The sequence below is a fragment of the Amblyomma americanum genome, chromosome 10, assembly GCF_052857255.1.
Source record: "Amblyomma americanum isolate KBUSLIRL-KWMA chromosome 10, ASM5285725v1, whole genome shotgun sequence".
NCBI lineage: Eukaryota > Metazoa > Arthropoda > Arachnida > Ixodida > Ixodidae > Amblyomma > Amblyomma americanum.
In genome coordinates this window covers 32873652-32899537 of record NC_135506.1, presented here as the reverse complement: position 1 = coordinate 32899537, position 25886 = coordinate 32873652, and the positions used below count along the sequence as shown (strand labels likewise).

At 45.9% G+C, this 25886-nt stretch overlaps 1 protein-coding gene and 1 long non-coding RNA gene across 2 annotated transcripts; both read right to left on the bottom strand.

Annotated features, from left to right (window-relative positions):
- Positions 1-910: 910 nt before the first annotated feature.
- On the bottom strand, positions 911-10410 carry LOC144108176 (uncharacterized). Its single transcript, XM_077641454.1, has 7 exons — positions 10316-10410; positions 7813-7932; positions 6260-6280; positions 5920-5943; positions 4862-4891; positions 3068-3106; positions 911-1035 (listed from the first exon to the last, which is right to left on the bottom strand). Exons 1-7 carry the CDS (start codon positions 10395-10397, stop codon positions 911-913), a joined length of 441 nt encoding a protein of 146 aa, XP_077497580.1. The 5' UTR covers positions 10398-10410.
- Positions 10411-11468: 1058 nt separating this feature from the next.
- On the bottom strand, positions 11469-16841 carry LOC144106588 (uncharacterized). The gene is made up of 4 exons (XR_013309056.1): positions 16778-16841; positions 13161-13184; positions 11570-11596; positions 11469-11485 (listed from the first exon to the last, which is right to left on the bottom strand). It is a non-coding gene; the product is annotated as an uncharacterized LOC144106588 (long non-coding RNA).
- Positions 16842-25886: the final 9045 nt, after the last annotated feature.

Genomic DNA, 25886 nt, shown 5'->3' with positions numbered 1-25886 from the left:
GCCACAGTTGCTTTTAACGTGTCATAATTTGAAGCCCCATCGGGAAAAAAATGCGGCGTCGTTCACATATATTCAATGACTGGAAGTCAGGTCGCAAGCATTATACATTTTTATTTGTTGTCCGATTGTGTGCACACAGACGTGCAGACAGACGACAAACATAATAAAATTATAGGTCGCTGTGTTTTTGTATTCTATTTTGTTTGCACGTGTAAATGCGTTTTATTCATAGATAAGTCGCCCCTGACGCGGTTTGCACCGAGTTCATGAAAAGCGAAATACTGATAGATATTTACTTCCTGGCCATTCTCCCGAAAACATTTTTTTGAGGGCGCTCGGCTACTGATCCGGAGTACCCGGGTTCGAACAAGACCCTGGCGGCCGCGTTTCGATGGAGGCGAAACGCAAAAGGCGCCCGTGTGCTGTGCGATGTCAACGCACGTTAGAGATTGCTTTTCTTTAGGGAAAGGAAATGGCGCAGTATCTTTCTCAAATATATCGTTGGACAACTGAACAGCGACGTAAGGGAAGGGATAAAGGAGGGACTGAAAGAAGAAAGGAAGAAAGAGGTGCCGTAGTGGAGGGCTCCAGAATAACTTCGACCACCTGGGGATCTTTAAAGTGCACTGACATCAAATATCCCCAGGTGGTCGCCAGGACTCGAGGCCCAAATGGCCCTAGTAACCCGAACACGGAGAGCAGGGGCAGCTACTAGAGTCCCAGACCAGGGACCCCACCAACACATCCACATCCCAAACCTTCAGAGTCTCTTGAGCCCTTTCGCCATCTCAGTCAGAGTCCACCCTTCCTATTTTAATGCAGTTTGATCCGGCGAACGAATTCAATGTCTCATAGGTTTTTTTTTTCTTATTTCTCGAGCTCCTGTTGTTAAGCATCAAAAACTTTAGAGTCACTCTTGAACTGATGAATGCGCGATGTAGTCATTTTTCTTTTTAACACCGCATATGAAAAACCAAGATGAAAATGAAGCAGTCTTACCCAGCGTTGTCACTGTTGTCGGCACAGTTGTGTTCGCTGAAAGAAAGGCACAAAAGGGTGAAGGTCGACTGAGATATTATCGCGTGGTATTAATGTCATACTGAGACATTAGTTGGGATTTACATCGCTAGCTGTGGCAACAAGGAATACTAGCTGTCACTTAGTGTAGCACAGGCATGACTTTGACAGGCATGACAGCTGCAACGGCGTGGTCGCGTTCCTGCTGCAACATCATGATTCTAAGAGCGCCATGACCCCACGCTCATCGCAGAACGGTACTATGTTTATTGCGGCTTTGTAACCGACCTATTTCAGTCGGGATGCTTTTGAAAGGTCTAATCGGTAAGCGCCAGCACGAATGCACGTAACAGCTTTTTGATGCTTTCCTGTGAGCTCAGAGATAAAATTTAGCCACGGTCAAGTTACCATGCAAAATAAAACCAACACCTGAATTGTACATTGCAGAACTTTTTACAATGAAAATTCTCCGCGAAGATTAGTCACGATGACCCATCCAATTTATCCCAATTTAGGTTAAACAGCGCGAAACGAGACGAAGCACAAAGGAAGATGGCAGTCTTTTTTGTCGCGTTGTTCCATCCACCATACACTGTTACCAACTTGCCCAGCATCCTATCCTTCTAATTTATCTTTCTTTAATTAGACAATTTAAGCCTGGTCAAGACGACTGCCTATAACCCTGCACCTATTAGATCGTTAAAGAGAACATTTTTTCGAAGGTGAAAACCTTACAAGCTCAATTACGAGAAAAACAGGCGGCTTCTGTATGTGTACGCAGACGGTAAAAAGAAAAAAGAGAAGAGGCTGCTGTCCATATGAGATGCCCCGAGTGGATTGTGGTGGATTACGGGCAGATTCTGGCAGAGTGGTGTAGATTGAGAGTGCACTACACTGAAATAAATTGGACTACGGTGGATTGTTGTGGATTAAGTTCAATTAGGGTAGATTTCTGGAGATTGAGAGTGGATTACCTTAGATTAGATTTCAGTAAGGTGGATTAAGTTAGATTACAGAGGATTGGGATTAATTATGGCGAATTGCGGTGAATAAAGTGTGGATTAAAGGAGTCAATGCTTTTACCATCACAGTGCCGAAGTAGTCTTAAGTATTCTAATTTTAAAAATTAGCCCTCGTTGGCTGAAATAAACTTTATGCAAAGTCTACATATAGTCTTCTACAAATTTTTCTGCAGTTTTATTAGTAGCATGCGTATGGGCTCTTGTCGAGGATACTTTGCGCATAATAGCAGGCACAATAGTTGACTGTTATCGAAGAATGGTATTCGTCTATAAGCAATTACCTTAGTATATACCTCGTAAGCAGTACGAAGAACGTTAATCACTCGCATACAAAGGCCCTCTGTACTTCTAATCACTAACCATCTCTGCTTTCCACCAATAACTAGCCTCCCATGCACCTGTCGTTCAGCATAGGTCATGAACGTGTGAATTATCCTCTTTAGGAAAGCTCATGACCAGGTCTAACATTTGTGCTTTATTCCACAATACTGCTAGCTAAAATTTGTGACCCATGCAGGAGGAGAAATGCAAATATCAAGAAAGAACACAAACGCTATAGAATGAACAACGAAGGAAATACCGAGGCAGCTCAATAGGTCACAGCAGTTCACTTAGACACCGCATAGTACACCACGGAACCACTCGACTAAATGCCCTTAAAAGCGCCAATAAAATTGGAATACGGTTCAGGAGTTTTAAACTGGAATTATAGCAACCGTGTTTTAGTCGCACCCCATGAGAACTTCACAACACCATTAATCTGACTGTACTGCCTTGTTGCCTAGCCAGCGAACTGTTATCATTGGCCGCGCCGCAGTGCCAGCCGCTTGTATCCTCAATGTCCTCGAATCCGATCCATGAATTCGGTGCCCCGTAAATTGTTCATCACGTTCTTCTTAACTTCCTGTTATTCAGCGCGGTAAAACATTGATCTACATCTTTAGAAAACGCAAATTCTCGTCACGGCTTTTCTCTTCTTTTTTTTTGTTGTAACTGGCGCGCAAATCGAGAAAAGACAAGATTTTTACCTTCCTCGGTTGTTTCGGCTTCAGTTGTAGGTGCTTCGGCTGAAGGAAAACAAAGTCCTCTTTAATTGCTTGCGTTTCAAAAGACCTGGCGGCCAGGCCGGCCCTGCGTCACGTAGTGTTTAATCTTGGCTATTGCTGTTGAGCCTTGTCCTACGTCCTTAACTCAAAATTAGCTTGTATTCCCGCTGCTAATGAGACTGCGAGCATTGCAAGCTTACGTCGAAGTCAGACGTCGTAACAGGAAACTGTAGCGCTGTTCTCCTAACCAAGCATATATATAGTATTACGAGCAAGGCAGACGGGGAGAGAGCACCAGATGCTGGAGATCTGGAGAACGTCCTGTCGGCGGTCACGTGATCCGAGCAGGCTTGAAAAGCGGCACTTACAGTTGCTTAACACACTGGCACGCTGCAGCTGTTATCGCTTGTCTCCGCTCTGGGGTTAGAAGGTAAGGGATGTTATTGAAGGTTATTAGAGATTTAGTAAAACATACCCCTGCGATTTCACTCCCATTTACGTCTCAGCGTTACGACAAAGCCGGCCAGTACAGTGCGACTGCGCAAACGTTAAATTCGCCAATACTTCGTGACAAGTTGAACACCGTCAATTGGCGTTAGAAAAGAAACTGTGCCGTCCTAGGCAAAAGTGATCGTTGAACTGGGCTGAACGCCTTTTTCCTTTCAATGTTAGAACATTAACCACCAGTTCTGTAGCCGGCTTGCACCGTACTGCACCGCCCTGCTAAAAGTGAACAAGGAACGCATTACCTTCTCCTAGCCAGCGAAGGCATTGGTGGTCACGTGGTAAGGTGGTGTGGAAACGTAGCTGTATGTTGCCGTATAAAGGAGCTTTGCAGTGCTGCTGACATGCATAATCTTCAGACGATACCTGCTAGCTGCTCTTTTTGACAATTCTATGACGAAGAGGAGAGGAGAAATCTAGACTGGAGCGTTTTATCCTTTTTGGGAAGAGTGCGGGTGGCCCCGTGTTCCATTAAGTTATGGCATCAGGTACCGAATAATAATAAAAAAAAAACATTCATAGTTGAAACTGCCGCACTCATCGTGGTCGGAGTTGGCATCGACCGTAAGGCCGGCAGGCAACGTGCGACGGGAAGTGCCGAGAATTTATGAGAGTTGTGCTAGAGCATAAATCCAAAGAATATCAACCCAGAAGAAAAAAATGGACTTTGAAATAAATTACAGCATGACACTGCGTAAATAAGCAGGACTAACTATGGACGAGTGCGAACAGAAGTTGGGTTCAACCAAGAAATGAACGCTGAATACACCTGGTGACTATTTTTTGAAAACACAGCGCAAAAAAAAAAGACACAGACGACACAGATGTGGACGGGACAAGCGATATGGGACAGCTGGACAGCGCCTGTCCCGTCCATATCTCTGTCGTCTGTGTCTTTTTTTTTGCGCTGTGTTTAAAAAAAAAAAACTGCAACCAACTAGCCCAAACCATGATACTGTTGCACCTGGTGACTAGTCCGCAGTACGAATCTGGCTTGCCCGGCACGGTTCACAGAACATCGCGGTCGTATACTCTTGAACTGTACAAAGTCACACACGACTTTAGGGCACTTCCATACCATTCTTAACCGTATCAATTACACTGCTCCTGATCTCGCAGAAAACTGTAACTTTTAGATTTTGTTTATCCATTTCACACTCCCAAATGATACTGCCCTTTCCTGCTGCTTCCCTATTATCTTGTTGAATAGAGGGCGCTACCTTAGTTCCAGCAAAAAGCAGGCAGGCATGGAGGGCGTACAGAAAAACTTACTCGATGTCGTCCTGGTCTTTTTCTTGGTGACTGCAAAAGTGAGGTACGGAAATCGAGCTTTGAATAGAGAATTAGATCACAAAGAAATCTAGCTACGGAATACGCAAGAAAGTGGTGATTATTTTGGTGTTTCCAGAAGCCCAAACAAGGCGCTTTAGTTTTGCGCTAAAGAACAGCTTGGGCGCTTTATTTGGCCACTGTGCCTGCTCTTGTCACCATCAGACAAAATGGGTGAGCTGTGGGATTGGCTGAACCGTTTTGCTCTAATGCCGCGCCTAATAAAACGAAGAAAGTGCGGCTGTCCAAAGTCACCCAAAGCTGGCCATGCGAAGCTTAAATTCCCTGTCCTAGATTCCGTTAAATATAAAACTCGTTCGATCATTGTCGTAATCAGCAATATTGCGTCATTGCAGGGTGCAGGCCGACGCACTTACCACTCGGAAAGCTAAGCAATCTAGGCACAGGGTTCGGGGTTACAGGAAACGATCAGTGCTTACAGAATATTCTTTACGTTGTGGGTGGATGCCAATGAGTTATTACTGCCTTATTACCATTCATTTATCCGCCCGTACGTTTCTATTGTGAACGTCCTAGGAATTTCAAAATCTGTGGTCCCACACAATATTTTCTTCGGGCCGGAATATTTTCCACCAACAAAGCCGCACGAAGCTTCAAGTTACCCGGTGAAAACATTTTGGAAACATCTGCATTAGGACATATTTTACTGACTGCTGAAAAATGTTCACTTAACTGAGATCAATCCTCAAGCCACGTCTGCCGTTTGATCAAGACGCCAAAGTAGCGCCTCTGCCCACGCAACGGAGTTTATTCTTTAGCCGTTTCGCGAACAACTTATGGCACGTCTCGAGATCTTAATCTTGTTAAGGTACACAGAACCGTTGTGCTCAACTTTAGACATATCTTTTCGTTTTTACGAGCACCAAAACGGCCCTAATATACGGCTCACAAGAAAACCTTGCTGCCTCGCTACTTTCGGCAAAGACTGTACGTTGACTTGTGGTTTGTGTGCAGGGGTATGCTATGAGCGGCGTTCTTACCTTTCTTTCTTGTTTGCCGTTGCACTGAAATAACACCAGAAAAGCAGTTGAGTTTTTAAAGAAGTGCCCTGAGACTAATATTGCAGATATACATTTTTGGTCTCTGACTCAACGTTTTCATCATCTCTATGCCCTTCCGATTCGCGGCAAAATTCTTGCCTCCGCACTGCCAGAGCTGCTCTGAATAAATCACCCAGGTCCAAGCTAGCCTGGATGGCAATAAGCAGTAGTCGCGTATTTTAAAGCGCACGCGAAGGCATGGCCACGATATAATGCACACTTCATACAAGGCTGCGTTTGTAGTGCAATGGGTTATCTAAGTAAGCAGTTTTATACTTACCGACTGGAGGAGGCAGAGGAGCTGGAAACAGGAAGGAAAAAAAGTGTTCGTTTTTGACAGCGTTCAAAGAGCGGTCCATTTTGTTTCGAAATACAAGATGGTGCACAGGGCAGTTTTATTGCTGCACACGAGATAACAGGGTTTTCACCAGTGTACGGAAAGGAAAAACCTGAAAACTTGAAAGACACGTCGGCTGCCGAATACAGCCGGCCTTAAGTGGACGCTAACAAAACTGCATCCAATATTTGCTGTCAGTAAAAAAGACAAAACAATTTTACAGCTCCTTCTGTCTGGCTTGGTGTGCTTATCCATTCGAAAGAAAAATCACTGTTGGTGGAAATCAGATTTAAAAATGAAACTTTTTCTTGCCACTCCGTTCAAAATTGTGACGTCTACACCGAAACGGACTCCGTGATCACCGTCTTGAAGTGAATGAAGGCTTGACTTAGCCTTAGAGATCCTAGCCGACTACCCCGACGCACCACAGTTAGCTTGCGAAAATGACCGGTAGTGGCGATAAGTGTATTTAATTTTTTTAACTTTGATTTTATATGGCAGTCGTAAGAAATAATTTGCTACGCATCGTAAAAATTGACCATTACCTTCAATATTTTCATAACAGTATCTTACAGTAATGTGACTTATGTAAAAAAAAATGCTGGACATGGAGGAGCAAAAGTGAAAAACTGCGGTACAAAAGCGTCATACCTACTTGTATGGTGCGCCTATATATTGGTGCAAACGCACAAAAACGCACACGCACACATGGGCAAGATATGACACTGTTCATGTCGTCCGTTGTCTGGTTGTGAGAACAGTCCGGTAATATTAACAGTATTGTTTTTTTCCTCTACAGAAGTACAAATGCGGGCCTGCCGAAGTCTCGGAAGGCTTCAGTGGCAGCGCCCGGCAGCAGGTTAATACAACAAGCTTATATTGCCACAAAAACAGACATCGCAACAGAAACGCTAAAAAAAAGGTCACTTCGTAAAAAAAAGAAAAAAAAGAAAAATACACTCATTTGTAGTTTAAAAAATTTTCAGAGGACGATTACGACTGTGTAACGCGAGATTCAGCGATAGCTGTTTATGCGTCTAGGTTTGGGGATATTTTCCTGGCGCACTGGCGTAGTAGTCATGTGATGCACCCCTGCACTGGCAGGCGGCTGTTCCAAACAGAGCTACCCTAGGCTTATGCGACCCAGGCTGACCGCACTAGGTTGACCGGGCTAGGTCGACGGCAACCACCGGTTACGCCGACGGCGACGACGGCGGACGACTACGACGCGCAAGCCATGGACGGGCGCCTAACAGCTATCGCTGTAAAATACTTGTTTAGACGTTTGGTTATGAACTAGCGGCACATAACACTTTGGGAAGCGCGTGAAAGTGGTCTTCAATTTTTCTTATTTAGTAGAGCTGCGTTTTTTTCTTAAAGTAGCCACTCCGCCATTAGGAATGTTTCTCCCCACCATCCCCTTAATGGAAGTACGACTAGCCACCAGGTACGCAGTCGCTGCTTGTAGCCGCACGCCGTAACCACTCCAAGCTCACGTGGCGTCGGTAGGGGTATCCCGACAGTGGTCGCTGCTGTCGAGGTCTCCTCTGGAGCACCTCCTCCGCCGTCGCCGCCATCATCGTCAGCCTTCAGACTTTCGGCGGACTTGGAGGAACCTGCAGTGCGAGACGGAAAAGACGGCATGGACAATTACCCCACAACAAGTCACGCCCTACGAGACACGCTTCTGCGTGGATTATGAACTATGCGCTGTGAGTCTAAGTGATTGTCTTTGCTTGTGCGGTTTCGTTTGCATGCATCTGAGATTCGTAGCATTCGTGAGGCGAAGCGTTAGAGTTGCCGTAACCTAGCTTTGTCATATCATATCCTATTCTAACCATAACTTTGGTCAAGAATCTTCAAAGAACAAGGTTTGCATTCAGGACATGTAGTCGAGTACTCAAGGCACTCCTGAAGTTCAAACTGTCCAGAGGGAATAAGATAAAGATCCTTTTATCCTGTCTGGAGATATGTGACTTCTGGTGTGCCATAAGCACCAAACTACGCGGCTCAAAAAGAGGCATTGTGGCTTAAACACTTTTCACCACAACCGTTCTTTCGTTCGCTGTAGGCTTATGAAGTATTCTAGAAATAAGCGTATAAAAAATCAGGTCCATGCGTGGCAATTAACCGCGGAGCTTCGGCTGGGTTTCCAGACAGGTTACCTTTCCACTACGAACACGAGGTGGCAGTAGCAGCGCGAATGCAACCGTGCAGACGACGGCATCTTTCTCGTAGTGCTGCTATCCACTCGCTGTTTTGATCTTGTGTTTCGACGGATCGGGAACGTCACCGCATGATCCACTTTGATGGATACCTGAGATTACTAGGCGCATTTGAAAACACTGACGGTCTATTTAGTATCTTCAGAAAGTGTTCCGAATACCCAACACATACATGGCATGCGGGACGTCCACCTATGAGAGAGACTCTAGGAAGGGAACTGCTACAAATCACTGCTGACAGTGGACTACGCTGAAGTGCGCGGCTTGAAACGCCGCAGTTGGGAGATACAGCGTTATTACTGTCATGCAAGCCCTAGCTCAGCTGTTGACGAAAGGTAACTCGTCCCTGTCTCAACCAGGATTGATGTGATTGGATCTCTCGCTCGGAAGGAATTTTTCTCTGTGTACATATTTTTTTTTTCGCTCCACTAGACATCCATCCGAGAGGTGCAAACTGAAGGCTAGTTCTACAAATACGAAATGCTTGCCAGTTGCTGTTAACCGAAACATACATAATGTTCTATCTAGAGTACACCTCTTTTCGTGTCCAACGTTCTTGGACAAAAATTCTGAATATTGGAAAATTCCAAAGAATTGTTATAAAAATACTGAAGGTGCATTCTTCCGACGTGTAGCAAAATCTTTCTTTTAAATTGCTTCTATCGCTCGCATCCAGCAGTTAATAAGACTGCCATAGAAAACTAATAAGGAACGCTTTTGACGACAGTAAAAACGTTAATAGGGGGAAAAATGGGAGCCTTTCGACGGAAGATCTGCGGATTTACTGATTGTTAAAGTGAAATATTACAATATATAAAAAAATTGCGTCCATAAAGTTTTTCCCGCTTGAAAATGCTTTTGTCCAGAATCGTTGGGAATGTTGGATAAAATTAAGAAATTTATTGTATAAGAGCTTGAGCCCGTTATCGTAGGTTCGAAGCTCTTAAGCTTTTTCTGTGCAAACGTTGCGTAGTGTGCTTTCAAAAAGACACTTGAGCTTTCTTGACAAGGAGTGCGCATCTTTTACCTCATCGACCACATTGTAATTCCGCAAGAAAAAGAAACAAGGCTTGTACGCCGTCACGAAAAACCCCCCCACAAAAATGTGATATTAGAGTCAATGTCATATGTTCAAAGCTTTACCACAGCCAATAAGCAGTGCATCTTTCTAGTGTCCTACATTGTAGGAAAGCTCAAAGTATGGTGTTTAGTAACATAGTTTCAACACTAAATGGGTGATTCTGAGTTCTTAAGTTAAATTAAAAACATGGAGGGGACACATACGCTCCGCCTTAAGGATATTGTACGATAGCTTTAACGGGTTACTGGTCCTATAAGCGTAGTTGGTCATTCTTTACGTTCATATATCGTTGGGAGTCCTAATACCACTCCTGGTGCAGCGGTGTAGCTGTTGACACTGCCCCGGCAGTTGCTGTTTCAAACACAGCCACTGGTGGGACTTGGGACAGCCAAGTTATTGCTTTTCCCAAGCAACATCTCGAACTAATCTTTAACTGCCACATGCCACAATAGGCAGTTTGCTCACAATCCGATGAGCAGGTTCGGATGACGTCGCAAGATATCGTCTATAGGGATTTATACAGGGATTTTTCAATCACGCCGCCGACGAAGATGACCACGACGGTATTACGCTGAACGAGACCGCTAACGCTATCGCGTGAACATCTTACGTAAAATAATATTCGTTTTTTTTGTTGAATTTACTGGAGTTTGGGGTAACGGGCTGGACGAGATCTATCGAGAAGACGCGTACCGGGTATCGCGAGCAGTAAGATGGCGCCGATGATCGCCGCACCGACGAGCGCCGCTCCGGCCATCGGCAGGGCCGAGCCCATCGCCGAGGTTGTCGCCGTCCTGCGTGGTGAGTATGACAGTAGACACCGCGTTACCGTTACCGTCACCAGAGTACCGCGATCCCCCCCACCGCCGGTGAGCACGCGCTGATTGGTCCCGATGCAGCAAGTCCCGATGCTGCAGGCGCGCGCGCAAACTTCCGGGTACCTAGCGCCATCTGGCGCCATCAAGACGATTTGCGCATCTGAATTGGCGTGGGCTCCCGGTACTCCGGTACTGGTAACGGTAACACGGTACACGATATGCCAAAGGTGTCTATTAGTGGCTTCAACCTGGTCAGCAGGCTCCGTGCCGCACTCAAATGCGAACACAAATAAACCGGCGGAACTCGGCGGTCCCAACTGCATTTGCAAGGTTAGCAGCAGTCATTCAGAACCACCACCACCGTCGTCATCATCATCATCATACTGACTACGCCCACTGCAGGGCAAAGGCCTCTCCCACGTCTCTCCAATGAACCCTGTCCTGTGCCAGCTGCGGCCACCCTATCCCCGCAAACTTCTTAATCTAGTCCGCCCACCTAACCTTTTTCCGCCCCCTGCTACGCTTGCCTTCTCCTGGAATACACCCCGTTACCCTTAAGGACCAGTGGCTTAAGAAATCACAGTAAGGAATAACTGTGGCTTATTTGCGTGCTCTATTTATCCCTGACGTAAAACTTCCTTGATAGCAGGTGTCGGGGTTCTCCAGGAGGTTGCGGCGTCTAAAAAACTTCATTTTGCACCTCTTTTTTATTTGGTTCGAGTCGTTCTTGCCCTCTTGTGCTTGCCTATATCGCCTTGAGACGCTGCGCCTACGCCCTCAACATACTCAGATTCCTCATGTACAAGGCCTAGTGTCCGCACATGTGGACGCTCTGTAATTTGCTTAGAACCGAAATATCAGGTGTAACAAAGTAAACAAACCTGAATACTTGGTTAACGATTGTTTACTCGTTTTCAGCCCACTAGCTATAGTGAGCAAAACCTTATAGAGACATGCACGAAGTTATTTTACTCCGTTGTTTTTCGACCTGCGCATACAGAGCTGGCAAAGAGCTCCGACGTATCTTACTCTGCTCCCGGAGCTCCTGGAAATAAAATATTTGCGTTATATTTCTTTTAGGCGGCGCAAAAATAGCGTTTACTTTTGTGGAAGGAGATTAAAATCTTACCGGAACTGGAAGGCTCTTCTTCGAATTCTGAACGCGAGACAAAGTACGCGGATTTTTGCCGAGGCAAAGGTGCAGGTCTACGCAGCCTCACAAGGATGCAATACAGAAATTGTATCATGCAGTTCGTGCCAACCTCTAATCCAGTACCTCTCGACTAAAGGATCTAAGCTATTTGGCCATGTTTTGCACTTGACAGCACCCTTCTCTTAACCATATCTGAACTAAGTCGCCCTGACAGATCAGCTCTGCCGTGAAAAGACACCTCGGGCGTGATGAAGCTGGTACAAAAAAAAAAGCAATTGGAACCATGGCTTCTAATATAGCGGGAGAGTGTTTCATGAAAATAATGAATGAAAAAAAGTTAGAAGTAGTTAAGAATCAGTAGAATGACAATAAATTAAGCGCCAGAAGGAAAACTTAAGGAATGCCTACGTGTCGCCTTCCCACGTGTCGCCTTTGAGAAAGAAATTCGCATTTTTCATACGTCACCTTGCATTAGACAACGCGCGGTGCATGTCGGGAAGTAACTCTCAGTCAACGTTTATTCTAGCTCGAAGCAGAAGCCATGCACCGAAGACAACGGAACTAAATGACGATGATGAGTTTAAAGAGGTGAACAAAATGAGTTTTACGAATTGGAAAAACAGCGCAATCAAAGACGAGACACAGGAGAAGCACAAAACACCAGCGCTGTCTAACAACCAAATGGTTTATTGCTACAGGTGAGGCAGCATATAAATGAAATGGCACGAGTAACAACACAAAATAAGCATGAGATAAAGATACCGCACAACCACACAACTTGACTTGACACAATAAACCATTTGGTTGTTAGTCAGCGCTGGTGTTTTGTGCTTCTCCTGTGTCTCGTCTTTGCGCTGTTTTTCCAATTCGTAAAACATGTACCAACCAGCCCGTATTTGCCCTCTTCTGGAACAAAATGAGGCACGCTACAGTGCTTGCAACATTTTGAATTCATCTAAAATTAGGGCCAGGATGTCGCAATTTATAGATACAGCCTTTTGAGGAGAGATGCTGAGACAACAGCGCTAGATAAAAGTTTACGTACAAAAAGGTGAAGTGCTCTTTTAGGGAAGCAAGTTCCCAATAATTCTGAACTAACGTCGTTCAGCGTTCAGTGTAAATAATGGCTCATTCAGTTATTTGTCTTGTCGCCTGTAACGCTTTGATAAGTTTTCTAGCCCTCAACTTCAATTTCTTCCCGCCCTTATCGCTATTCTAGCCTGGCATTGCAAGCCTGTAAGAACGACCTCTTCAACTGATTTCTATGATGCATTTTGAAATCTTCGTGACCTTTTTGTCATTAAACACTGCTTGTGAGCATTGGTCTAATAGTTTTTTTTTTGTTTCACTGGGCGCCCCATTTTAGTGGTTTTGAATGTAAGTAAACAAAAACAAGGCTCTGTGACACTACTGCTGCCACCACTCTTGTCCTCGTCTTTGTGAGCGTTAGGAACTAGGTTAAGCTGTGAATCAGCACAAAAGATTGAGCTGACAGTATTTTTTCTAGGATAGCGTTGGGCGACTAGAACCAACTGTGACCGCTAAGAAAGAATCAAGGATCCCATACCGTCGTCGTCCTCAAGGTCTTCCGCTAGACGGAAAAAAAGTCGCAGGAGATCAATTAGAAGCATTCGCAATGCTTCGTCGCAGAAATTTGGCAACGAAACACCTGGATTCCTTATTTCCTCCTAAAGAAAAAAAATATATAGGGGCGATCAATTGGACTGACGCAGGGGAATTGCGATAACATTCGCCTGTTTTACTCCGCTTATGTAGCAATGATGCATAGATCAAAGATGCTTTGAAACTTCTTTATTATGCTGTCTATGATGCATATTAATGCATCATAGACAGCATAATAAGGTAGTTTCAAAGAATTATGCATCAATTAACGTTTTTGCACACACACAAGCTCCACTGCGACAACTTCTCCTTTTGCTGAGGCATTCTTCGCCACCCTTAATTTTGATGAGTGATTTTTAGTCATCTTTCATTTTGCTGAGTTAGTCGTCTTTAATTTCGCTGAGACATTCTTTATCATCTTCAATTCCGTTGAGTCATTCTCAGCCATTGACATTACTTCCGAGTTGTTGCTAGTCCGGCATCTAGCCCCTGAAAGTGGGGACGTAGATTTCGTTCTTCCAGCCTGCCACGGTTGCTAGATGGAAGGTTTTTTTTATTCAGAAAATTCAGACCTCACAGTGTCTTGGTGCGGAGGCCTAAGACACAAGTAAAATTTGCCTAACTGGGCCCTAAGCACCACTCGAACACAGCAGCAAGGAACACATCCAAACACATGCAACAAAAGATGAAAAAAAAAACAGATTACAACAACGCGAATGTTAGCAACGTACAATTTCGGCAATTAAGCCAACAGTGCATCCTCATTACTGAGACACAGAACAAGAGTTCACACGAAAAAAAGTGCACTGCAACGGAACACACAAATCAAACCCATGTACAGAACTATTACTGCGCCGAACCGACCAGTCGAACGAAATAAGCAGAGCGGTATAGATGTGACAGGCAGCTGACAGTATAGAAGAAAAGCGTCAGGTTACGCGGCCGCCAGAAAATAAGCTTTCACAGACTTACGAAAAAAAAATTACACAGGAAGACGTGTTCATTATTTTGATCAAGTAGGGATTGCAGTTCAAAAGATTAGGAATTTGCAAATTCAGGGATTGCATTCCGTAATTTGTCCTGTTTCTTGGTTTCCGCAAATCCGTGTGACCTTAACCCTATCGTGTTTTATCGGTGGTATATTTTAAAAAATAGAAAGAAACGCCGTCGCCGTGCAGTTTTCGCCTTCATGGTACTCCTAATGCTTTCCTATTTGAAACAAGTGCTCAAGTTTGAGAACGGGACAAAGAAATGTCCTGAAAACAGCTTTATAGGTAAGCACGCTCAGCATTTCCCGGTTCCGGATAGCAGTACCATGCTCCGCAAAGTGTGCTATAGCCAAATATCTTTGACAATGGGGGGGGCGGTACATGAAGGGTGGGACTTCAAATTAAAGTGGTGGTGCTTTGTTTCTCTGCTGCCAGGACGAAAAGGCGCAGTCATCAAGTGGGCTGGCATGCTCACCCACTTGCAAGTTCGCAATTCCGACAAATGCGCATGAAGCCCAACAATCTGTACAGACCGGTCTGTATAACAGCCGTGATTAGCAGTTTTGTAAGGCGTAGCACTCACTCTCGCATGATGTCGACTTCCTGCGCTCGAGTATTCAGCGCGCAGTTTGAACTATGATTCGATTATGATTTAGAGGCAGCAGCTCTCTGTGAGTCTTAGATTGAGGACCAGATAGTTTTTTCCCCCGGGTTTCAAAGTCAACGCCAAAGGCTCCAATGTGGTGCAGGTTGACCCAGTATTACCAGCAAGCGCAGTTAAGTGTTGTAGCGGTAGCCGCCCGTGCTTTAGGCATTAGCCCGTGGGAGCGACATAATGTATAGTCAGCTCCGTGCACCCGGTTCGGGCTCTGACCCACCGACCAGTAGGAGAATTGAATTGGGATTGAATGAGCTGGACGGCATTAGATCGCAGTATTCAACGTTCTCTTCTTGAGTAAGAGACGTGTGCCAAGTGTCAACACAACTGCTTCAGATGAAAGTCCCATGTGGCCATAGCAAGCTTTCCCGCTGTACTGAACGGAGTAGATATTAAGATCGACTTACACCCGGTAAATCAGAGCTCTCTACCTGATATGGCCAACGCAGGCACCACAATTGCTATGGGGTATACTTCAGGGCCCACGAGTTTCGGTCTCTGCTGTCCGACAAAACCAAACGCGTACACTGTGGAGACCCTCAGGCACGGAAGGGTATTCATTCAATCGCGAGGTGCAGCTTAACCACCTCATGAATCCTCAGGAACCACTGAAATGGTAGTTTCTACGCCATCGAACGTCGCGACTTGACATGACTACACAGTTCAACGGTAGACGAGGCCAATCGAGTCAGCGTCCTCTTAAGCCGGTGTGACCTAGAACGCGAAGTTGTCAACGTGAAGAGTGTACAACATGCGTCACCGTTGTGTGGTGCACTTCCGGAGTATGAAGCGTGCAATAACAAAAAAATTACTGATGATTTGGCGTGCTTAGGACATATACGAATTAGGTGCGCTATCAGCCCGGTTTTCACGTTGGTTTCAAGATGCCCATGGTGTGGTGACAAACCAACACTCTATCATACGTCATGGGCCAGTCAAAAGATAGAGCCGCCGATCATTATGATAGTCAGTAACCCGAATATGGAACTGTGGGAAGGTATGCTGAACAGCACACGCCTGTAGGCTCAAAATGGTCTGATAAACAGAGTGCGAGGCGCAGTCATACTCAGTGGAGCCTTAGACTACGGCCCCAATTCTGTAACAAGATGGAGGGTCAACCGAAGAAGGAAGACACCATCAGAGGCCATCAAAAACGAATTTCAGAGCTCAATAAATGTTCTTTCCTCCTCCTGCACGTTGGTTTCGGCTTCTGTTAGAGGCTCGGTTTTCAACGGGAGACATGCTTCAAACCAAGATTTGATAAAATGGTTGGTGGGGGCCTTAGTGTAAGCGCACTAAACTGGGGGGAACACTCAAGCTCCACCTGAAGGGTATGACGCGGTAGCGTTAATGGGTTAACGCCTGTATATGCAGAAGTACTCGTTCTCTACTTTGCAATCATAGATCCATGGGAGTCGTCATACCACTCCTGTTGCAGTGGAAGAGCGGTTAAGCGATAATAACCAGGTAGCTCGGGAAGAGCAAGCCGCGTCGTCAGATAGAAGAGAAATCGCTGAGTGGGGCCTTACTACTAGCGCACTAAAAGTGAAATTAGAGACCAGGCCAAGGTTTCTATGAAAATTGCTTGTGCCCACCTTGCTTGCACTTCTGTGTGGCTCTACTTCCGCGCAAGCATTTCGTTTAAATGATAGAAGCTGGGATGAAGGCGTCGAATGCTAGGCAGGTAAGTGCGTCGCCCGAGTGCTCGACAGCGCCCTTGCATAGCGCTTGTTATCGAGTGCTGTAGAGCACTTGCATAGGGCTCTCGGGAGCTATGCAAGCTGTGAATAAGAGTGCACTCTACAGGCAACGCTGGTAAACCGCTTAACGCCGCCAGGCAATGCGCGGCGCCTGGCCTGCCCTCGCGACAGCTTTAAGCGCTCTGTACAGAGAAGGCAGCAAAATTTTGCTTACCCATGTTCCGTGGAAGGCGATGCAAGGGACAAAAACAGGCGCTTACCGCAACAAGGAAGAAATTCGCAACGCGCAAGTACTGAGATTGATGGCCATCGCGACTCTGCTAATGGTCACTCTTCCCTACTGAGTATTCCACTGCAATGCGTTTTGCAAAATGAGATGATCAATGTTATTTAACAGGGGTAGGTTTTTTTTTGGTTGCTTGCTTCAAACTACACTGCCTTATACAAAGTGAAATGTGCCACCGAAAATTTAAGATCTCCGAGCTGGATCAGGCAGCAAGAAGAGAAGATGAAGATGTTGTCCGGGATACAAGGTTCAACCTCTGTTGCTTTTTTTAAAAACGAGATTTATTGCCCCAGGGCATCAGTGGGCGATGGTGTGATGAAGGATGCAGTAATGATGAAAGTAATGGAAAAAAGTTAGCAGATTTTATGAAGTCCAGTAGTGGTTTTGAGAGACGCGCTCTACGGCTTTGCCTTAGGTAGCCAAAATCAGTTGCAAATGTAATCTTTTTGGAAGCCCGCATACCGGACTTGAAGCCTCGCTTCCAGCTTAATTCACAGTGCGCACCAAATGGCTTCTCCCATTTTAGTGAGCTAGCAGTATATGGGTCACTAGCGAAAAAAAAAACCATGATTAATCATGATGCAACTCGGGTAAACTCGGGGGAGTGTCGCACCAGCTGCAGTAAATGGGAGGAAGCTCGGGTGAGCGCGAAAATGCGTCGCGCCAGGTGCAGCCGAGTAGAGAGCAGAGCAGCGCCTTTACTATCTTCAAAATCTTTCCTGGACGCATGGTTGCCCCGTAACTGCGCCAAGGAGTATTATTATCGTCACTCTCCATGGCAGCAGTGCCGCAATGAAGCTTTTCTTTAATTCCCTCTCTTCAGCGGTCTTTTAGAACTTCGGATAATGACCGCATATAGTAGACACACAGCAAGTATCGGACGTATTACTGGGAACACCTTTACTACATATTAGGCTGCACAAAAAAAAAATGTGTAAACCTCGCAGGGAACGGCAGTTCATGTTTTGCGGAGCTTTCTTGAAGTCTTCATCGTAAAATCTACAACCAGACTATCTGAAGTCATCCTGAGGCTCACCGCTACTACAAGAATTAAAAAATACAAAAAATATATCGATGCTAGAAAAGTCACAACATAGAGGTAGTTTTGAAGCGGGTCTAAATACGGAATTTGCCATGCTGGGCGAGAAATGCTGTGCGCCGCGGTCTCCAGTATAGCCAGTTGAATTCCAACGCCTCGTAGAACATATTACGAATTATTTGTAACTTAAAGTTGCCTTTTGAGACTCTATTAAAGCGGCCGTAAAATGTCGGAAAGTACAGTGGCAGCTTTGATATCGCACGCGATATATGCGGGTCACCGCACATTCCCAGCCATTATAAAAAATTTCATAGATGTGCCTACTGATTTTGCTTACTCTTTTTAAAAAAGATCTTTTTTATGGATCTGCTTTTTGTGGCCTACTGGGTGCGACTGCGTGACACCGGCATGAGAGAGAGGGTTTACTGAGGGGAAAGGCAGAGAGGTTCGAACTAAGCTCAGCCGCTGCTCGTTGTTGGCTACGTGAGGCTGGTGCAGCTGCTAAAGGCTCCTAAATGTAAATTATAGATTCACTGCTCTAGAAAAAAATACCTGAAACTTGTGCGACGGCCTTCACCGATGCTGCCTACTGAAGGATTTTCACTTGTGTTTATTGCCTCTTCTTAAATTCGTATCGCCGTGCGGTGCTCTGCAAACATCCGGTATTTTTGCCGGCGTATGTGCCCATAGTTGGAGGCGCTAAATTTTCGTCATCAGAAGTAGAAAAGAAGATAAGTGCACATGGATTACTGATGTTGCGGTGGCCACACTGGAAGATGAATATTGCAAATATGTCCACAAGCGCTGAGTAACTGGCATCCCAACCGCTATAGTGATCAGTAGCAGTGGTCGGCGGCCAGCGTTCGTTCCTGCACGCGCTTATTTTGATTACTGCCTTACAACCTACGCAACAGCAATGGCCATGGGTGAGAAATCTTCGGCTGTCTTTTCATTGCAGGCGCACTTAAACCGGCCGAACTGTGTCACGCTCAGCTTCCAGTTTTTGGCAATATGACGGATTAAGAGTCCTGTTATGTGCACTCTCGCTGTGGGGAACCTGCGCTGCCAAAGTGGCACTGCAATTGTTCCACTCGGCGACTCAAAACTGCATTTGTCATCCGCTTGGGCCGCTGCAAACGCGAGAACACATTCTACGCGATTAGATACCCGCGCTTGGCTGACAGCATTCATTGCCTAGCTTCTCTCGGCGTAGCCCAGATAGCTGACGCCCGGCACGTGCGCCTTCGACCGAGCGCGGAGGCTCACGCCAATAAGCGCCTGAAGGTGGCGTGGAAAATTACTAATATTACTACCCAAAACTGCTTGCTCTTCTCGCTAGGCAGTGTGTTATGGCGCTGCAATCGGCACCGCAAACTTCAGCGCTAGTTCCCCATTGGTATCACTGCAGCCGCGTTGACAGCGGACTCGGCGTGTGTTGATTCGCTTGGCTTCGGTTCCCGTAAAGCTCCGCGCTTACTTCGGCACGTTGGGCTATCTCCTTACGCATGCCGATAGGCCGCTCACTTTACTGCATCGCCAGCGATGTCAAGTTGCACGGCGTCTTCGATACCAATCTTCTGGCATCGGTACTACAGTCTGCATATTTGGACTTCTCGCGTGTGCCTACTAGATATCACTCTGTGTTTGTTTACTGGAAGTAGTTACAAGCGCAGTGTGCGACGTCAAATCACTTGAGAAGCTACTGATTTTCATAAATACGGAGATATCTTGAACCCCTATCGGCTAGAGGGCCGCAGCACCGTTACCTAGAGGAGTTTTGCCAGCGTCCTTTGTTTATTTAACGCAGGTTTTCAGTATTTATGAAGTGGAACCAGGAATAAAACACGAACACTTGTGTCCGAGCTGTCCTGTATTTGAGTTTCTTTGATGCCTTTTTTTTTCTGCTTCCACTTTGCTTAACGTAGAGCAGTTAGCCTCCATTGCCAGTTTGTTTGGACAAAGGTAGATGCGAAAGGAAGACCCGTTGCATTAATGAGCGTTTTAATCTATTAGAAGCGGCACTTTTCCGCTCAAATTTTTCGACTTCATTAGAAACGAGTGCATGCGCCCACCATCAGTGGGAGGGTCCTTGATTATGAGTGAAATTAACGCGTTGAAAGACTGGATGCCAGGATGACCGCAGGCAAAGCATTGCGGTATAAAATGGAAGGGTCACTGTGATAAGCAGATGTCGTAGGCAAAGTATGACGAAGTGACGAGTCATCGGCATCTTTACTGTGTGTATAATGCAGCTGTAATCGTCCGCTGGCATCTCGTGACACGTGTGGCGCCAGGAAGGTTATACACACTTGAAACGAAAATGCTCTTTGCTTACTTTCTTTTAATATTATTGACCTCATTTATAGAGGCACGGCCCTTGCACAATCAATTCTCTTGTCGATTATGTACGTTATTCTTGTTTTGTTTGTGAGCGCTTTGTTATCAATAACTTTGCTGATAATACGCCTCAAAGTTTCGATTTCGTAATCGAAATCGCAATCGTAAATAATGATGAAGGTACAGGTAAAAATTAGGCTACCTCAAGAGGCTGAGAATTGCACTCTGTTTGCCTTTAAATTACACGGCACATTAGCGGCTGGTTATCAAGAGGTCTACTGCGGTCTATACGCTTACGATAAGCAGCATTGTGCGAAGGGTGCGGCCGATGCTTTTTCTGGATCAACCCTGGTCGTGTGTAACGGAACAGCGGAAACCAGCGGCGTTTAAATATGTGGTCGGCCCCTTCATACGCACCCTCTACATAAAACCGTCGGACAATGTATAAAAATATTACTGCTTTTTCAGGTTGCTGCTTCTGGTTGAAGCACGCACATGAATGTGTAGCAATCATACGCGCTTGTATGGCCTGTTATGTTCAGAAAATCTGGCAGTCACAGTTGCATAAGCATCTCTTGATGTTTTCCGTTGAAAATGAATTGATCAGCTGCATCGTGTCTCGGTCTTCTCGCGTTTATTAACCTTTAGTATGTTGTATACCGCCAAGTACTTTAAGTCGTCACTATAGATAGTGTCTTTCTGAAGTGGGGGGGGGGGGGGATTTCTCTGGACGCTTATGAGTTAATATGTGCCCATTCTCTTCCTCTAGCTGAAGATCTTGACGAGTATGACGAGGGTAAGAACTGCGCCACTTGTTCCCACTAAAGAAAGCATCTGGTTTGGAACATATTGATGAAGACGGGTCGAGAAATAATTCAAATGTTTTGCTTAGGTTAAGGAACGCCACAACGGCAGGATTTTATTTTTAATAACGTTATTGTTGATGGGCATGCAGATAAAACAGAGGTGAAGGAATTTTCGAGATGACACTGCTCAATTTCGCGTTTCCTCATTCCTCAGGAAGAGCATAACGCATTCTGAGCATGGATATTACACTGCAACTAGTGTGGTGACTGATGTTCACGGTCTTGTGAACACGTACTTACTCTTGCGACCTTCAGTGTCTCTGTATCCTTGGAACAATACACAGGGTGTTTCACCTAAGACTTTACACAATTAAAAAAAATCGCTCTTTGAGTTGGGATTTTTCCGGCATACGTGAACCGAGCTCTCCCCTAGGATGCCATAGTTTGCCTCGTGGAATCTGTCACTGTTGTTTAGAAGCCTCGTCCAAGTTTCCTGACACGTCTCACATATTGCTCTCTTGAGAGAAACCCAGTGAATGCCCATTTAGCATCGCATCAATTCTTTTTCTACTAGCCGCCGCGGTGGCTGAGTGGTTACGGCGCTCGGCTGCCGGCCCGAAAGACGCGGGTTCGATCCGGGCCGCGGCGGTCGAATTTCGATGGAGGCGAAATTCTAGAGGCCCGTGTACTGTGCGATGTCAGTGCACGTTAAAGAACCCCAGGTGGTCGAAATTTCCGGAGCCCTTCACTACGGCGTCTCTCATAGCCTGAGTCGCTTTGGGACGTTACACCCCCATAAACCAAACCATCTTTTTCTACTCCTGGTAGATGAAACCGAGGAGACTGCCAGTACATCAGGTAAGGTTATAGCGTCTGCTTGAAAAAAAAAATGTTACTTTGCCCCAAAGCGACAAATGTAATCACAACGCTTTCTCTGCAGCGATTACTGGACCACCGTAAGTAGCACAAAGCATGCACGTCATTACAGCGTGTAAGAACAAAAAACGGTAAAAGAATAGACGGTTGAGTATGTCCACGCGTAGTCAAAATATTATCAGACGACAAATACCAAACAAAAAATAACATATTGTGAGGTATATGTAGTTCTATAAACGACACACTGGACATGTACTGTATCACTGTCAGCGTTACAACAATGCTGCTAATAGGCGCGGCGATTTCAGCCGACGACTGCTGTCCCTACACATTGCTGTTACCATAGCCGACTTTGTTTTGTTTTTTTTGCGAAGCTGCAGCTTCGGACGATAAGCAAGTTGTCTTTTAATGCAGGAATGCATTTAACGGCTGAATTCGCATAGCTTTTTCCGCAAATATTTTCTGTTTCCGACGTTAAAGATTCCCAGGTGGTCGAAATTATTACGGAGCCCTCCACTACGGCACCTCTTTCACTCCCACCTTCCTTCCTACCCTTACGGCACCGTTGAGGTGTCCACCAAGAAGCCCACCAAGACAGTTACTTCGCCTGTCGTCTCCTCCAGACAAATTTTTCAGAACCTCCGTGAGAGCGTCAGGTGGCGCTACGTGCCGCAGAGCTGGGTGCTGTAGACTTGACGAGTCTTGACCAATCAGTTCGTGAGAAATGGCGGCGCGCGTTACGGTAGCGGTGCGCTCCATTATAGTGGAGCGAAGAGCTTCACTACGCTAGGTAAAGCAGTCTTTGGGTAGGCAGCACAAGACCTTGAACGACCTTCAGCCCGACCGAGGATACCCGCGTATGACCATATGTGGTACAGTTATGGTGTCGAACCCTTGACCCATGACCTTTAGTTGACCTTGACCTCTGACATTTGATCTCTGAGCATTGACCTTTGACCTTAGGTCACCTTTGAGTTGACCTTTGACCTTAAGGACATCCGATGGGGCGATGTGAAGCCACGTGATGAGTAACCGTGTGTGCAGAAGCTTTTCGCTCAATTCCAGGGTTAGCCAAGTTAAGCCACTGCCAATTTTTATGCTCGCGCCAAAGCTAACGTCCTCGTTCGTTTCACTGCCTGCTTGATCCCTTCCCTCACAGCAACATTACAGGGCCGGCCAGACCCCCCCCCCTCCCCTCCTCTCCACTTGTGCCCGTTCCATGACACCGTTCGGTACTTGCTCTGCAACCTTGCAGCGTGCTATCCACACGGGATACGCTGTCTGCAAACATGCGCTCCTTGCCTACTCTCCCGCTAGTCTCAACTGCCCCATATTTCACCCGGTGTTCGAGATGGAAGGTCCATTTTGACTCTTCTCTGAAAATTTCGCGTGAAAACTGTGTTGAGAAAACTTTAGAAAATAGGTCAGCACACATGCATTCCTGCAATGGGGTACTCTAGGTGTAGCGCAAGTCACACAGCTACTTTTCAGTGCGACTGCCGTCTTGACAGCCACCAGAACATATGAAAGGACCCAACAGCCGTTGAAACCAAGGAAACCCTATTTTTTTTTTTAGAAAAATCGGGGAGTCAATCAGAGAGAATTGAGTGTAATCAGTTGATCAGGATATAGAAGAAAAGATAACCCCGTGCCTCCGGAGGCTCTGGTGAACGCTTTCACGATTATTCCACAAACAAAATCCGAAATAGACTCAAGAGAAAGGGACAGGTGAGTCAGCCGTCTTCTTCTGAGTGGGTAGAGTACCGCATATAACATGTGGAGTTCGAGGGTTCGTATTCCGCCGCTGGCACATGGTTGTCTTTTAATCTTCTTTCATATTAATCATCTTTCACGCAAAGAAAAATGGTTGACTGCTCTAAATTCGCTCTGATCAGTGCCGCGATCAAGCATGCTGCATGCTTTTCTTTGCTTCTATAACTGATGTATCCTTTCACATGTATGTAATAATGAACCCTTGTTTCCTCACACTGCCTTCCGAAGCGCATCGGGCATTAGTTGGGCCCTGCCCATCGGAGCGGCGCTGCTGGTCGGGCTCACAATCCTGGCCGCCATCTTGCTGCTCTCGTCACGCGGTAAGTGCTGTCTCGTAAAGCGACCCACCGGTTCAGTAAACAGCGACTTTTGGCATTTCCAGGGCCAAGAAAGGGTTCTTGAAAATTCGAATCTATGAAGCTTCTAGGTAAAGCATGCAAAGTGTTTTTGCGCTAGCATTTAAAACGGTGACGTAGTCGTTGACTAAAACCGCGACGATGTTCAGGCTTCACCTCACTGCGCTGGAATAGTGCGGAAAAACTCGCAATGACGTCATTGTCGCCGAAATTTCAAATGTCCGCTCTCTTCACCTGCATGCTGCTGTGCGTCGTCCGATTCCGCTAAACATTGCTTCATGAGCTTCACCTTCGATGGCGTTAGTTTTCTTCGCTGGAAACGTAGCGCCGTCGTACGTGACGTCTTTACGGGGCCTCTGCCCGTCGCAGTGCACTGCAGAGAAGCCTGAACGCCAACGGCGCTTTATTCGGCGATTGCGCCACCGTTTCAAATGCTAGGGCAAGACAATTTCGCAGGCTTTACCAAAATGTTTCACACATTGCGCCCTTTGAAACTAATCGAATTATAAAACCTCTTCGGTTGCCCTTTAAAGGATCTCTTCCCTGCGCTTTTGGTTCGCTGTGGCTTCCACATTTGGCTATTGAGCCCTCAGCCTGGGATCGAATCGCGGCTGCGGGGGCCGCATTTCGATGCAGTGGAAATGGTAAAATACGCCACTGTTCTGTGGGACGCATAGATGTACATTAAAGAATAACCCCAACTGATCGAAATTATTTCTAGACCCTTCACTACACACCTATAACACCCCATGCGGATGTTGTGGGAAGACAGCTCGATCCATTTTTTGTTCTGTGAAAATATCGACTGTTTAGTTATTTTCATCTCATGATATTTGTTTGATATTTGCCCGGATGATATGAGATGATGTTTGTTCGCGAGCAAAGAGTTATTTATTGCTACGAAAACGGGATTTAATCATCCAACATTTTTCTCTTGCCTCTCGATTCAAACCCATGATGTTAACAACCACAAGGAGTCTGTGATCACCATGAAAAAGTGATTTGTTGCACAGCCTCGCTTCAGGGATACGCGTCCAAGAAATTTCTCAGAGTCAATTGAGTTCGTTCTGAAAAGAAGCCGCTTTCATCGACACCTTTGTTAAAATTGCCAGTTCTGGTCTAAATCATAAAAGTTTTGGTCTGAGTGAAACTAACCTATTTTTCTTCAGAACTCTGCGATCTATCAACCCTAGGTAACTTCAAGACCATTCATACTGTGCCATAACTTAGCACCTTTCTAGTGAATGTCAAGTGCAGCTTCAGTATACGTGTCTAATACTATGTTCTAATATTCTAATATTCCCAAAGAGACGGGTAATTGTTTCAGTGTTCAGTTGTCAGGAATGCTTTCACTTTGGCGTGCATGTATGCGTTAATGAGGAGAGAGAGATTAAAAGCAGCAGCCTACTAGTCTACAAGGCTCCGCACTTTACGAATCGTGTTTCGTCACCCACTGCAGGCACCTCCAAGTCTGGCGAGAGACAAATTGATGAAGCTGCAGGCGGCGGAGGTGGCGGTGGCGAAGTTCCTCAGGTCGTGACGGAAGCAACGGCTGTCATCGCCGCGTCGTCCCCGATCCCGACCACGTCTCGTAAGACAGGTGAGCTTAGGGCGGAAGTGACCAACACTAACCGGGTTTCTTTTCGTGTGTCATCCTTCGTGCCACCGTTAAACTCACCATTAAGCTCACCGTTAATCTCACCGTTAAACCCCAGTGTAAGCTTAGACGACGTGGATTTGACCGCAGCGACTTAACCAAAAGAACCGCGAAAAATTATTTTGTTGCAAATTTTCGCCAGTACCCACCTCACTCAGTGAGGAGTAGTGGGTGAGGGATGTAGGCCAATTCA